The sequence below is a fragment of the Saccostrea cucullata genome, unplaced genomic scaffold, assembly GCF_032062105.1.
Source record: "Saccostrea cucullata isolate Sc308-1 unplaced genomic scaffold, CSIRO_AGI_Scuc_v1 ctg787, whole genome shotgun sequence".
NCBI classification, from domain to species: Eukaryota; Metazoa; Mollusca; class Bivalvia; order Ostreida; family Ostreidae; genus Saccostrea; species Saccostrea cuccullata.
Window position 1 is genome coordinate 266,645 of NW_026933448.1, and position 16,451 is coordinate 283,095.

The 16,451-nt window shown below is 32.6% G+C and overlaps 1 protein-coding gene across 1 annotated transcript; it reads left to right on the forward strand.

Annotated features, from left to right (window-relative positions):
* Positions 1-1,053: 1,053 nt before the first annotated feature.
* On the forward strand, positions 1,054-5,866 carry LOC134238346 (uncharacterized). The gene is made up of 4 exons (XM_062720473.1): positions 1,054-1,103; positions 4,555-4,753; positions 4,970-5,094; positions 5,275-5,866. The coding sequence occupies exons 1-4, from the start codon at positions 1,064-1,066 to the stop codon at positions 5,406-5,408; spliced, it is 498 nt and encodes a 165-aa protein (XP_062576457.1). The 5' UTR covers positions 1,054-1,063; the 3' UTR covers positions 5,409-5,866.
* Positions 5,867-16,451: the final 10,585 nt, after the last annotated feature.

The window sequence follows — 16,451 nt, forward strand, 5'->3', positions numbered from 1 at the left end:
AAATGTAAAATACTTATTTAAGAGTTCAATCTTGTCAGAGTCTAGTATTGCAAATTTATCTGTGTTAGTGTCATTTATATACTGAATTGGTGGTATTTCACTCGTCGATTTAGTGTGAAAAAAGTCTTTCAATAATTTCCAGTATAATTTTTGATTATTCTTATTAGCATCTTTTAGATGAGAATCAATGTTATCGTAATAATTAGTTATGGCATGTTTTTTCATGTTATTAACCTTATTTCGTATTTTACGATAATTGTTGCGATCAGATTCTGTTTTAGTTTTTTGTGCTTTTTTCCTAAGTCTATTGCGGTCACGAATAGTTTTCTTTAAAAGAGAATCCATCCATGGTTTATTGTTTGGTCTTATGGTTATTGTTTTTTCGGGTATGCATTGGTGAATTATAGAATTAAACTCTTCTGTGAAGTTTTTTGTAGCAGACTCCAGACTTTTCTGTATCATCAATAATGCTATTCCAGTCACTTTGTAATATGAGTGTATTTAGGAGTTCTATATCTGCATGCTTGTAATCCCATACTTTGCGTTTGTATGCCATATTAATGCTGTTGTTCTGATGAATGTATATGTATATCACTAAGTGTATGAGCAACATTTAAGGTGCCAGAATCATGTACATGTATATTTTCACCGATAATTATAGGATCTATGAGAGTGCCTGTATAAGTATAATGTTTGTTAATCTGCAGCTTTCCAAAATTGTATTTACTTCATGTGATGTATTTAGTTTTAAGAAATCAACATTAAGGTCACCAAGTATTACAATATTATTCGAGGTATCACAATTTTCCTTCCGCAATATTAGCGCAATCTAGTTATTATTCAATTGATAATGTCTGTTACCTTCACCTTCTCAATTTAAATCCAGGCTGCATTTATCTTGGGTACATAGTGTTTATTATATGTTCACCGATATTAGCCGGAACTGCCTTTGTTATTAATTCAAGCCTGACAATTTTTTGATTGAGCCCTTTAAAATCTAATTAAAAATCAAACACTAGTACCTATCATATTGAGGACATCATCGAGGATAAGGATTCACAACATGGAATATCAGTTTAGTTTGACGACTTTCCTTCTTCTAAGTATAATTTTTTATATTTTATAGATATATATTTTTTTACTTTAAAAATCGCTGTTCTGTTTAAAAATGTAATATGTTTTACGGTGTTACCGTTGGGGCGAGCGCAGTTTATTTATTATCATAAACCTACACATGTACTGTCTATCATTCAAGAAAAAGAAAGCAAAAAGAATAAAACAAAACAATAAAAAGAAATCATTTCCCAAGCATCAGGATCGAGATTCCAAACTTCTCGGAAGTTTCCGACAAAATCGGAAATACCCGAACCGTTGAAGTGACGAAAGTTCTGTTGACTTAGGACGCAAACGCTAGTTTTATGGAAAAGAGATTGCATTAAATCGTTCTTTTCAAGTAAGTTGTTGCTATGTTTTAGCCACCATGTTGCTATGCACCGCAACATGTTTTCTGAGTCTCACGGAAGCAACCGACATAACTTCGTCAAAATTCGTAAGTTTCCGGTGACGTCATTTGTATCATTTCCGAAGGGCAAGGTGAAGGCCGGTGTTGTGGCATGGGGGTATTTTTTTGAATAAGGTAAGGCAAAATCATTTCGTTGAGATTTCGGTAAGAAACAATGTTCCTTTAATTTTTTTACTATTTTTGATTTATTCGCGCAAAGGACATTGGGTAGTGCAGGAATTCTGGGAATGTTGCACAGAGAAATTTGGCTGACGTATGTACAGATTTCAATCCGAATTTCCTCTGTTCATACACGTTAGTCTATTGAGCTCGCTGCGCTCGCTATAATTTTATCATCTCATGGTTTTGAAATATGAATTTTGTGTTCATGTAGTTGATATTGCGTCCTGGAAATCATGAAAACTGTTAGTTTATAATGATTATGCGAATATAGGGGGTTGAGATGGGATGAGGTTATACATAGCTCTCCTTCGGAGAAGATTCTTCTATATCATTTGCAAATTTGAATATTTTTGATATTCCCTACAACCAAAATGAATTTGAATTACAAAATCTATATTGGATTCCAAAACGTAGTGAAATCCTGACACACAAAGATATACAAAAAGTTCCAGTGAATGTTTCAAAGCTCTGTTTTACTATTCACTAAAACATTAACAATGGGGGAGTAGAAATCTGAGGAGTAATGTGCAAAAATAAATTCAAAAGTGGTATATATACGATACCACAGCCTGAAAAATATATTATATATATACCGGGGTATAGACAATTTTACTAGAAAATACTTTAATGGTAATCTAATAGCCAAGCTTCATGATAAACGTGACGACTTTAACTTTTCCATCGTCAGCTTCCCTTACTTATCCAGCAATATACCTTCATCACCTGCTTATGGGGTTTATATATTTGAGTTGATTCGATGCGGAAAATAATGCTCTATATATGCTCAATTTCTAAAACGAGGTAAGTTATTGACAAACAAGTTGTTAAAACAAGAATATCAGCAATTTCGATTAAAGTCATCATTTCGTAAGTTTTGAGGTTAATACAATGCCCATGTCAGCAAAAGCAATTAATCATTAAGTCAAACACTAATGTTGTTAATACTAATTGTAAGCCATTATATACAGCTGTTCACATCATATACACTGCATTGTCGTCGGATTTTTTCCGTTACATGGTTCTCTATCATCTTAAATTTAACTGTGGTGCAAGAAATGCGCGAAGTACTAATCTTCGCGGTCATTTCGCAAAGGAATCTCGAAATAAATTGAAAAATACAATAACCATGCATCACTATTAAGTTCAAATATAATTAGCATTTATTATCTGGCAAAATGATTGATAAATTAGATATTAATAATAATAAATTGGTATCGATTTTTACATAGTGAAAAACAAAAATTAAAATACATGCATTTCCACAATATAGACTGTGAAAAGACCCCCCCCTCCCCAAAACACTTACAGTACGTGCTAAATAAATAATTATTTGCTTATAGAGTCGGAAGAAAAAAGTATCAGTAAAAATGATTTTAAGTATTTAAGGCTAATTTAAAAAAAATTACAAAAGCTAATTATGCGCATACAGTGATCATTGAAGGTCAGAGGAAATTCTGGTAGGTCACATAAGACATACATGTGCGTTGTTTTGTGCAAGTGAAATTTTAGAGATATGGTTAACTGTATAACTAATTGATATTTAAAAGTTCCTTTTAATTATCATGAAGTGTGAAAAAGGCTTCAAATGTCCTGCGAGAACTAGAAAAAGATTCATTGTGCGAGCTAAACAATTGGCACTAATTAGATTAAATTAACAGTTTGACATTAGAAACTGACAACGTTATATGATTTTGAGGTTTGGAGTTTTATTTGATTAATAAACCTATATATCTATCGTCCTGACATCGACGATCTGACGGTGGCGCTAATATTTCAACTGTGGCGGAACTATGGCGCTGATTTTTAAACTGTGGCGCAAATGAATTTAGCTGTGGCGGGGCCGCCACGTTAAACGGTCAATGGAGAACCCTGCGTTATTTCCCGGTCATGACGAGGAGCACACGGCAATGAATGCTCACTCTTGCATGGCATCTGATTCCGCCTCTCATTTTTGGAGGCCTATGTTTGCTCTGCTACAAAATTTGAATTGTTAAATGGACTCTTGAGCTTCAATACCGTTTGTTATCTCCATATAATTCGTTTACAGTCATCATTTCTTAATCGAGGTAAATTATTGACAAACAAGTTAATGAAACAAGAATATCAGCAGTTTCGTTTAAAGTCATCATTTTGTAAGTTCTATGATCGATACAATGACCTTGTCGGCAAATAAAATTTAACAATAAGTCAAATGCTAACTTACGTTTTTGGTAATAATTGTTAGTCCGTTATTTACACACTAAATTGACATTGGAATTTCCGCTCATCGCGAAGAGCACACGGCAGGTGTGCCCAGTCGGCAGGGGATGTTCACTCCTCCATGGCACCTTATCTGACCTCTGATGTTTCGAAGGTCCATGTTTTCTCTGCTCCTATTTTGTATTGTTTAATGAACTTTTGAGCTTGAATACTGTTTGTTATTTCCACATATTTCATTTCATGATCAAGGCTCTTGGAACAACTCCGTATTCTATTTAAATAGAATATGATGGGCTCTGTATTTTGTTTTTTAATAGCTTCGTACGACCTTTTCATATCTTGAAAATGGAACCCCCCCCACCCCCCCCCCCTCATAGAAGGGTAACTTCCACCATACGTATTAATCTGATAGACGAAATTTTCCATAATCAGTATTAAACAAAGGCCTTACAATTGGCACAATAAATGAATAGCAAACACATGAATTTCAGAATCGAAATAGGGCTTTTTTTCTAAAAGATTTTTCGAATCTTATTTTAAACATCTCCAGAACTGTAAAATATTCACACTAAAGGTTGAGGCAAATTCTAACTTTACCTCTTTAAGTACACAGGAAGTTTTTTTTCATTAATGGAATATAAATACATAACTTATCGACTTTTATTGGACAGTGAGTGTCCCCTTGTTGGTGTGGGCGGGAGAGTGCTGTAAAGCTCATTACGACATACTTCTGTCCTACAACGAGGAAAAGTGGTGTGACGATTTTTGCTGTGTTCAGTTGGGAAAATACGACTGCTGTAGTAATGTCCTTCTTCAGGCGCCATCTAACCAAAGGAATTCCATTTGCGCTGCTTACTTTTCTCAACATAAGTGGGTGTATAGCCAAATTACTAGTATTGAATATTAAATTTGAATAAGCAAGGACGGATAATTCAAATATGAATATCTTTATTTTCCAAAATATCCCTTCTTTTCAATTTACGATCTTTAGATTAAAATCTTTTATTACGTTATGGGTTAATTTGCTAAAATTATATTTAGAGACTAATTGTTAAAATCTTATTTCTGTTTTTCTTCATTCAAAAGGTGGGTACCAACACTCATTGGACTTGGATGTCTTGTTGTCATTGTTGTAGTCATTGTGTGCATCTGTAAAGCGTGTTGTTGTCAGCGCAGAGCAAACGGTGGAGTTATTCGCGGCGCAGCCCCAGGTAAAAAAAAACCAGAGGATTTTATGTTTAACACAGAAATGGCATTGTAAAAAAAAAAATAATCTATTACTGAGTATATTTCAATATAAACATTGTTTCACATGTATGTCATGAAACGAGAAATGAATTAGTTTCCTCAGCTTCTAAGAATATAATTGTAATCACATTTGTGTTCTGTAGGACTAACAGTAGTGAACTTGAACTCTGGATTGACCACACCTCAACAACCCAGTTATCCCATACAACAACCAGGTTATCCCATGCAACACCAGCCTAACGGTCTGATGCAGTCAACACCAAGCTATCCAGCATAATATGATATACTAGTAATTCTTTAAACGGTTATCTGAATATATCATGGGATTGATATTGTTTGAAGTTTGATAAAATGTATTCTTTCAATCGCGCATAGTAATGACTTTTACACACTACTATTTATTTTAGGCATTTTGCAAAAATTTCTTTCCTTTAACGTTGTAGAGATATAAACCCCACATGCATGTGATACAGGTATATTGTTGCAGAAGTAGGGAACTAACATTCCTAGATATATATATTTAATTTTTTTTAATCTTTTACATATATTCCTTTGGTAAAGTGTTATCATTTATGGTATCTATCAAATAAAATATCCATGAAACAATAACTTTAATGTGTACTACGCAGTTTGATAGTATTGATAAGGAATATTTATATTTTGTACATTTAACACAGAATTTACTAAATATTATTAAAATACTGTTGTTAGGCAGCAAATGATATGTATAGAAATGTGGATGTGGATTTTGATAAATTTACATATTGTTACCTATATATCTAACTATCTATGTTAAAGAACTTCGATCCTCCTCGCGGCACACATTCCAATTCGTATGATGACAGTGAGGGAATCAGCCGAAGTTTGCCGAATATCTGATCCTCTTGACCTTTTGTCAATAAAGTGTGTTTTTTCAGCAAATTGAAATTATCTTTCCTACTTCTTATTTTAAGTCATGAAGATATTCTTTAAACATGGCATCTCTTTACCTTTAGATTTCACTTATAATAATAGTAATAATTTCACGTGCTTTGAAATATCGAACACCTTACGTATCCAACAAGTATTTAAATATTTCCGACCAGTAGATCTCGTTTTTAGATTAAGCTTTTTTTTTCAAGGTTTGCATAAGAATTATGCAAAAAATACAAAAACACGGAAACGTTTGACATATTTTTTGTCATGTTTGTTTATCATCTCTCCAATAGTTTTACCAGATATATTTTATGCTTTCGTATTTTAGTATGAAATCAACTAAATCAATAAAATCCTTTTCCATGACCATAAACACAAACAAAAATAGATTTTTCATAATTTTTCTGTTCCTGATTTACTTCCCTTAATGGAGAATTACCTTTACAGTCAGGTAACCAGCGTTACCTGGCCGGAAAGGTATATATTCCCCAGTCATGGAATGCCTGTATGCCTGGACGACTTTCCTCTTTCTAGGTATTATTATTTTCCATCTTTAATTGAGATAATCAAATCTCGGCTAATTTATTCCACAAAAGATTGTATAATACATGATTGCAAGCTTAATTATAGGATTTTTTCAGACTTAAAGGTGTATTTTATATATCACTTTGTATTCAAGAACTGCATGGATTGCTTATGTGCATGGAGAAAACAGAATAAAGGGACACAAAATTTCACAAATAAATGTCATTGTCAATGAAAAATTGAAATTAGAGTTCATTGATTCATCTACGTAGAAATTATTTTACACCTAAAATATGCTTATAAAATTTGATGTATTTTTTCACAAAATATAGATTTCTGTTTTTGTTTAAACATTATCAAAAAAGATGAATCATTCATTGAATTTGGTTTTAATGTAACTTCCGTCTGTCGTCCTTAAATCAAAAGCTCATAGAAACAGATTTTATCGCGAAATGCAAATCATTCAGACGCATTACAGAATTACAACTGGGTGCAAAATTTGGTTAAATGGATTTTTTTATGCGTAGATTTTGCAACATCATAGTTTAAGAAATAGAAGTGTGTTTAACCTTCTGCATAAAAGCAACTTTATCATACTTTTCTTTTGCATGATAGCAATATCTTCTTGGGGAATTTATGTCATGTAAATTATCTATTTAAAAGTCAATCATCCTTTTTATCAATTTACTTTCTTTATTTTAATTTTAAAATCTAAATAAATCGCAAAAGAGCTTTCTTTTTCTGAGGCTTTTAAACCGAAAGAAGATTTCTCAGAAACGTTCGTATCCGTTTTTAAAAAATTCAATATTTTTACCTATATCTATACTGATAATGAAATTTGCTTGTTAAAACTTGTGCTGTATTGGTAATTTTGAAAAGGTGATAAATTTGTTTTTTATCGTTATAAGCTGTACTGGTCCTTCCTACCTGTCTATTATCATTATAAGCTGTACTGGTCTTTCATACCTGTCTAGTATCATTATAAGCTGTACTTATCCTTCACACCTGTCTATTATCATTATAAGCTGTACTGGTCCTTCAAACCTGTCTATTATCATTATAAGCTGTACTGGTCTTTCATACCTGTCTAGTATCATTATAAGCTGTACTTATCCTTCATACTTGTCTATTATCATTATAAGCTGTACTGGTCCTTCCTACCTGTCTATTATCATTATAAGCTGTACTGGTCCTTCAAACCTGTCTATTATCATTATAAGCTGTACTTATCCTTCATACTTGTCTATTATCATTATAAGCTGTACTGGTCCTTCCTACCTGTCTATTATCATTATAAGCTGTACTTATCCTTCATACCTGTCTATTATCATTATAAGCTGTAATTATCCTTCATACTTGTCTATTATCATTATAAGCTGTACTGGTCCTTCATACCTGTCTAGTATCATTATAAGCGGTACTGAATTTAAAGGTTGTTTGTCTGTTGATTTCGTACTAACAAAATTATCTCTATCGGAGGTTATTATATGAAGGTTAACATACTACCCTTACTTCAGAATTATCTATTAAGTAAGCTTTTAAAAGTTTTTACATACTACCATAAATTGGTAACCGCTCATTGTTGCTTATTGGTAGGACGTTCTCTTTGTATTTGGCAGACCCGGGTTTGATTCTCGTTCGCATCACCGCTTCAAAACCTAAGACCATAAAAAAACATAGGAAGTGACTGTTCCTTTGTCAGGATTTTGAGGGTGTTACCTTAAAGGTCCTGTGCCACGGTAACCGTTGGCGCGACCCCTCACTGTTTAATGGCCCTAAGTGTCATGATAAGGTTTAAATTTGCAGCTATTCATCAGTATATATTGTAACATCGGTATATAAGTGAGAAAAACATACTTGAATGGGGCATTAAAACAAAATATCCCGTGGTGTAAAATGATGATAAAAAATAATTTAAAATCAAATTAAATCATACAATACATTTCTGAAATTTCCGTTAAGGGTCATGAAACCTTAGATATATAAAAGGTACTTGTTGCGGTCAACGTTATTTTTAATGTTTAGAAATTTAAGAGAAATACTGTGGTATGCAGTCGAGGACACGGTGCAACGTCTTCGAATGAAGTGGGCACCTCCATTGAATCTGATCCTACTTCCGAGGGATCCAGAAAATAAAGTTATTTCCCTTGTCACCTTCATTGGGTGTACCCACCTATTGTTTCCCTCTCTCAATGTTTAATTTGCTTGATTTTAATTTGAAATAGTAGAATATCCTAAATTTTGTGGAAATTGTAGTTCATTTGAGTTTAATAAACAGAATAAAGAAACAAAACAAAAAATCATGGCGAATTAAAAATTAAATATTGAGTTATAAGTTGACTATCTAGTCGATATGAAAAACAGCAATTACTTTATTTATATAATTAAGTAAATATTAAGTCGTTGAATTTACAACAACTAGAAATTGAAAAGATAACTTCTCTACCTTTTTAATAAGACATAAGATAACAGAGAATCTCACATTGTAATGGACTTCTAGATGAACAACAAACACTTCTCATCTAATATTACCTGATAAGCTTGATTGTAATATGATTTAGCTTTACGAAAAATCCGTAGAAATGGTAGAAGGGTTGTAAATAGTAGGATTTGTGAGCTAGTGGGATTGATTGTAGTTAACAGGATGATTTAGCTGGGAGGGGGTTTAAGTTGAAGAAATTATAGATGTAAGGATAGGTTGTAGATGATTATAAGTTGTAATTATGAGGAAAGATTGCAAATGACAGGAAATTTAGCTGGTAGGAAGGTATAGTTAGTAGGACGAGTTGTCTATGGTACGATGGGTTGTACATATCTGATAAGGAATTGTTGGTGGTACGACGGGGTGTAGATGTTCTAGGGGTTGTGGATGATTATTAGATTTTACGAAGATTTATAGATGATAGGAAGCTTTAGCTGGGAGGAGGTTGTAGATGATAGGAAGCTTTAGCTGGGAGGAGGTTGTAGATGATAGGAAGCTTTAGCTGGGAGGAGGTTGTAGATGGTACGACGGGTTTTAGATCTATCCTTCTGTGTTCAATAATTCAGAAGTGAAAAAAAACTTGATAGATTACACGATCAGTATGTACTTGTTCCTGCTGACAAAGCAGGTAACAACATTGTCTTTGTTTGTAAGATTCATTATATAAATTGTAGTTTAGATTGATTGATTGTATGTTGTTTTACGTCCCTTTCGAGAATTTTTCACTCATGTAGAGACGTCACCATAAACCGGTGAAGGGCTCCAAATTTTGAAATTTACTCGGCACTCAGGGCCATTGAGTAGTGAGGGATCTTTAACCAACGCCTGCCGTGACACGGGACCTCGGTTTTTAAGATCTCATCCGAAGAACCCGCAACTTTCACTTCAAGTGCCGAACGCATGGTGAAGGAAAAGTTGCTACCCGTTTTTTATCGACTTAGGTCAGTCGCGGCCGAGATATGAACTCACGACCTCACGGTCACGGAGCGAGCGCTCTTGTAGTTTAGAGGAATATGGATTTAATTCTACAAGTGGTAATCAAACTTATTCCCATAGCTCCCTTTCTAAGGAGGAAATTCTTCAAAATCATATATCAGTTTTGAATATTTTTAATATTCCCAACAACCAAAATCTATCTGAATTACCATATCTACATTGGATTCCAAAACTTCATAAAAATCCTTACAAAAAAAGATGCATAGAGGGTTCCTGTAAATGTTCTACCAAGCTTTTTCTTAACTTCTCACTAAGATATTAACAGTAGTGAAGGAGAAACTTCAGGTGTCCTGTGCAACAATAAATTCGAGAAGTGGTGGAAATCAGATGTGGATACTAAAAATTCCAAGGAACTTTTGAAGCATTTGAAATCACAGAATTTTTCCAAAAATCAACAACATAAAAACTTATCAACTTTATTCTATTTCCCACAATAAATGAAAGACCAGGTTTTCTGACATCATTGATAGCTACTTTTTCAATAAAAATGGAACTTGTAAATTTACTTACCTTTTCATTGGTCGTTTACAAAAGTTCTTTGTTAAAAACCAATCTGATTGTACAAATAAGTACTCTGAAGTTGATATTAAGAGGATGCTTGAGTTTGATTGACAATATCTATCTAATTTTTGGAGACCAAGTCTTCCAGCAATCTACTGGAATTTCAACCTATTTCTGTCTTCATATGAAACAGAATTTGTTAAAAAAAAAAACAGTTGCTGTGGCCTTCAACTCGACATTTAGAAATATCAACGACGTATTGTCTATCAACAATGGTTATTTCCATTCTTATGTCGACAGGATGTGTCCCGGTGAGCTTTAAATATAAGATACCACAAAGTCTGACACATCTGTTTCATGTTTTGGATATTTTACTAGAAAAATAGGTTAATGGTAATCTAACAACAAATCTTTATGAAAAATGTGATGACTTTAACTTTTTAATCGTCAACTTCTCTTACGTGTTTCATACTAATTGTAAGGCCATTATTTACACACTGAATTGTCAGCGCGGATTTTTCCGTTATTTCCCGATCATGACAAGGAGAACTTGGGGGGGGGGGTGAGCGGTCGGCAGGGGATGTTCACTCCTCCATGGTACCTGATCCCACCTCTGATGTTTAAGAGGTCGGTATTTACTCTGCTACTAATTTGTAATGTTCAATGGACTTTTGAACTTGAATACTGTTCGTCATCCTCACATATTTCATGTACGACGGGTTGTAGATGCACGATGGGTTGTATATGGTAAGAAATTTTAGCTGGTAGGAAGTTGTAGATGGTACGACGGGTTGTAGATTATAGAAGGTTTCAGATGGAAGGAAGATGTAGTTGAGAAGTAAGTCATCCTTACATTTCACGCACGCGTGATGCAACGGTTAGAGCGTTTGTTCTAAAGTCGAAGAGTAAAATTTTGAGTTGATCCTCCGTCGCAGTTTGAAATTTCTAGCTAAACATTTTTGAATAAGAAAAGTTTATATTTTGTACATTTGAATGAGAAATTATTTTTAATTTCATAAAAAACCTTAGGTTTGCAGAAGATCATATATATATAATTACATACACATGTTTATTTTGAAAAATTTACATACTGTTGTATTGTCGAAGACAATCTAAGAACTTTTTTTTTATTTCAAAAAGTGACATGTCAAGTTAAATGATATAGCAGCGCAGTAAATCATAGGCATTTTGTTCTGCTTTAAACAAGAAAAGATATATAGCTTTGTGTATAAAATAATGAAATTTGTCACCCTATTATGATAAGAAAATGGCGTTTCACCTAAAATAATATTGCATTTGTTAAATCCAACTCTTTTAGAAGTTTTTGTAAATATGTGCAAGCTAAGATTACTCCATAGTGAAAATATTTTTGTACAATTTAAAATATATGTTGTATTGTTTCTATATCCTGCTTACAAAAGGTACAATGATCATCAGATAAAATACTTATTTTCTTCAAATGATATTTCACTGGAAGGATTCTATGTAGGATTCTATCCTGTAACCATTGAGCAGAAGTATCCATATTTGTTCTAAAACAAACCTTAAAAACATCTTGAACACAAATATCAGATTCTAGAAACATTGATAGTTCCTGGTTCCATCTAAATAGTGATGTAGGAATGATGCTGTTACTATTCAAATATCTATAAATTATTTTGTGCACTTTTCATATACAATAATATTTTCAAAATAAAAAGGAAGAACAGGGGTACATTCCCTCTTAACAGATGATTTATCTATAGACATTGTTTTTAAAAACCTGGATATAGCACAAATAAAACTGTTGTATTGCATAATGCAAACATTAGACAAATGAAATCTATTTCCAAAATCAGTAACATTTAAAAAATTTCCTTCATTGTCTAAGAAATCACAAACACTTTTAACGCCATTTACATACCAAGTCTTTACAAAAATTATTTTGTTTCCAATTTTTATATTGGGATTGTACCACACAGGTAAGTTCAGATACTTAGTTTTCATATATGAATTATTGTTGAGTGTTTTCATGAAATATAACCATGAATTAAACACATCTTTCCAAAATGTTGTTATTTTTTACAATAAAGCAAGACACATACTCTTCACCAAAATCAAAAACTTTATGTAATATGTCTTTACCATTAATTGCCAAAAAAATATCTAACCATGGTTGATTACTTTTTGTTAATCTTTTAATCCAGGAGCATTTAAGAGATGTAATAATTTTATTTACATCCAACATTTTTAATCCTCCTTGTAAAAAATCCTGAGTAATAACTTTCCTTTTAATTTTATCACATTTTGATTTCCAAATAAACTCAAAGATTTCTCTGTTCAATAGTGATAGGGTTTCTTTACATGGATTTGGTAAAGATATAAAAAGATGGTTAAGTTTTGGTGAAACTAATGTTTTAAGAACTGTAACTCTGCCAATAGGAGTAAGAACCCTTCTTTTCCATTGCTGAATTAATGCTTTGATCTTTGGTATTTGAACATTGTAGTTTAAATCAATAATTTTATCTAGTTCTACTGAAAAATTAATTCCAAGTAAATTGAAAGTTGTACAACCCCATTCAAGTTTCCAACGAGAATGATGGAAAACTTAGAGAATTTTTTTGAACCTATCCAAACAATTTTAGTTTTTGAGCTGTTAATTTTAAGTCCTGTAAACTTTGAGAAAAAATCAATTGTATCTAATGCTGCAAAAAGTGATTAAGGTGAACCGTCAAGGGCAAGCCAGGTATCATCTGCATATTGGGATATTTTATGTTCTGTTTTGTTAATAACAATTCCTTTAATACTTTGATTTTGTTTGATCATAATTGCGAGAATTTCTGCACAGATAAGGTGCCAAGGGATCTCCCTGACGACATCCTCTTTGGATATAAAATTGTTCGGATAAAAATCCACATTGAAGCACCGACGCACAAAATTTTGTATTTAGAATTTTTACCCATTCAATAATGTTTTTACCAAACCCAAAACATTCTAATACTTTATGCACAAAGGTCCAGGATATTGAATCAAAAGCTTTTTCAATGTCTATAAGTACAAGCAATCCCGGTCTGTTTCTAGATTCAGTGTAATCCATAATATCAAAAAGAAATCTGGTATTTTCACCTATATATCTTCCTTTTAAAAATCCAAGTTGAGTATTTGTTATGATATATATTGTCCAGGGTGGATCTTATTCTATGACTAATACAACCTGATAAAAGTTTATAAAACACATTTAAAAGTGTGATAGGTCGCCAATTTTTCAAAACTTCTCTTGGCTTATCACCTTTTGGTAAGCATGTAATTAACCCTAATCTTTGAGAAATGGGAAGTTCTTTCCTCTGAAATATGTCATTTATGGCAAGTACTATAAAAAGTTTTAAATCTGAACAAACCAATTTAAAAAATTCTGCGGTGAAGCCATCACTTCCTCGTGACTTATTGTTTTTCATGTTTTTTAACACCTCTAAGACTTCATTTTCCAAAATTTTTCCCTCAAGTGTTTTGGCAATATGATTTTCAAGTTTTAGAACCTCAGTATCTGTTATAATTTCTGCAAGATCTATGTCGAGAAGTTCTGCATCTACAGAAGTATAGAGAGATTTGTAATACATCCTGATTTTATTTAAAATTTCTGACTGATTGTAAATAGTTACATTTTCCTCTGTTTTAATCTTTTTGATAATCTTATTCAAATAATTACGGGATTTCAATTTACATAAAAATTGAGATGGTTTTTCTCCATATTCAACCCATATGGCTCGGGATCTTATGATGTGACCTTGTAACTTTTCTTTTCTTAAATTCTCAAGATCTGTTTTTTTTTCTCCTCTATTAAATGTAAATTTAAGTATTCTCTGCCTCTAATTTTTCTATTTGTGCAATTAACAAGGCTTCTTCTTTATTTTTTCTTTCTTTCTATATGATGAATATGAAATAGTAATGCCTCTAATCTCCATTAGAAGGACTTCAAAAAATGTACTGTTATCCATATTTTCTATCAGCACATTATTCTTTTCGTATTTGTTTCTAACAGATTTTATTGTTTCTTTCACTTTGATAACGTATGTTTTGTCTGTAAGTAAAGAGTTATTAAATTTCCAAACACCTTTCCCTTTCTTAAAGGTATTGAATTTTATTTCAAGAACTACTGATGAGTGGTCCGATCTGTACCCTGGTTTAATTGCTAAATTTTCAACCAAGTTGCACATATTTTCAGAAATTAAAATATAATCTAATCGTCCTTGTTTTATTGGATTTTTCTTTCGCCATGTAAACATTTTTAAATTTGGATTCAAAACCCTAAAGTAGTCTATTATTTGTAAGTCATTCATAATTTCTAAAAGTTTTTGTCTTGCCTTTGGATTGTTAATGTTACAATAATTTTCTGTATCTATTGAAGGGTCAAGAGCCGGATAAAAATCACCACATAAAATAAAATAATAATTATCAAATTCTAAAAATGTCTCTCTTACTAATTCATAAAACTCTGGATTGTCAGAATTTGGTCTATATATATTAATTAAAGTAACTTTATTATCCTCGATTGTCATATCGAGAGCTAATAAATTACCATAATCGTTTCTCCCTGTGAATATGAAATTCAAAATTGTTATTAAAGAGAATGCATACCCCTCTTGAGTTTGACTTGTACGAATTAAAAATACATTTATATCCCCATTGTGTTTCAAAATAAGGTTCCATTTCTTTAGTAAAGTGAGTATCTTGTAAACAGAGATTTGAAAAACCTTTTTTCTTATAATAATTTAAAACATCCTGTCTCTTGGTACCTGTTGCCAAGCCTTGACAATTCTCCGTTGCTAATTTAATTGAGCTACTTATTTAGTTTGTACTGGTTTAGAAAAAAGCAATAAAGAGACATCAAATAAGTGAAAGCACCATCTTTCGAATAATGAAAGCACATAATGATATTAGAAAAACAGGGGGACATACAAACATTCACCGACACACTCACACAAAAAGTAAACATGATCTGAATTTAGCGAATATCGAGCCCGATCTCACAGTCTACAAGTGTTATTTTCGCAAAGTCAGCTCCGCTGCATATTTGAGTAATTATTTAGTGTCCTTTCAATTTTTCAGACACGTTGTCCAAAATGTAAAATTTGTAGCGATTTCCCTCTTCGTCTAGGGCAAACTCTTTTCCATTATAATACCAAGCACTGTAAATTCGCGGATCATTGTTCAAGTCGCGCACCAGTTTAATGTTCATTTGCGTAAGGTGATCGTGCATGGTGAAGATCTCTTTAAGATTTTCGTCAGCTCTGTTTTTGATTACCATGATCTTGATGTCGGTGTTTCGGAATTTTGCGATCACAGGTCGTGGTCCTCTTCCATCTCCTCCAGGAATCCGATGGATCGCCAGGACATCAGCGGGGTCAAGGTCAACGTTCACCGCTTCCTTGAGTGTCGCGCAAAGCCTTTGTTTAAGATGTTCATTTTTCTCCTCTGCCCAATTCATAGATTTTATGTTAGCTTTTTGGGAATACTGCTGGTTTTGATTAGCGAGGGTGATTGCAGACCCTGCAATAGATTCGCATGTCTGAAGTTGTTTCTTCAAATCCCTCAATTCCCTTGCCTGTACACTTAGTTTTTCTCTAAGAGTGTCAAAATCAAGATTGAATCCATCCGAAATCTCTTTCGTTTGTGTTTGGAATTCTTTATGTGTTCTCTCTATTTTCTCCTCGAATTCTTCCTTAACTTTGTTTTTAATACCCTTTTCGAAATCTTCTTTCATTTCTGAAATTATTTCTTTTTTTTATTTCACCTTTCAGTTCATTTTTCATTTTGAGCAAAATTTCGGAAACTATAAGTTTTACATCCCGATTTCTTAACCATAGATTCTCTGATCTCAGTGAGACTGTCCTGAATTTGTTTAAGATCATAAGTAATATCATG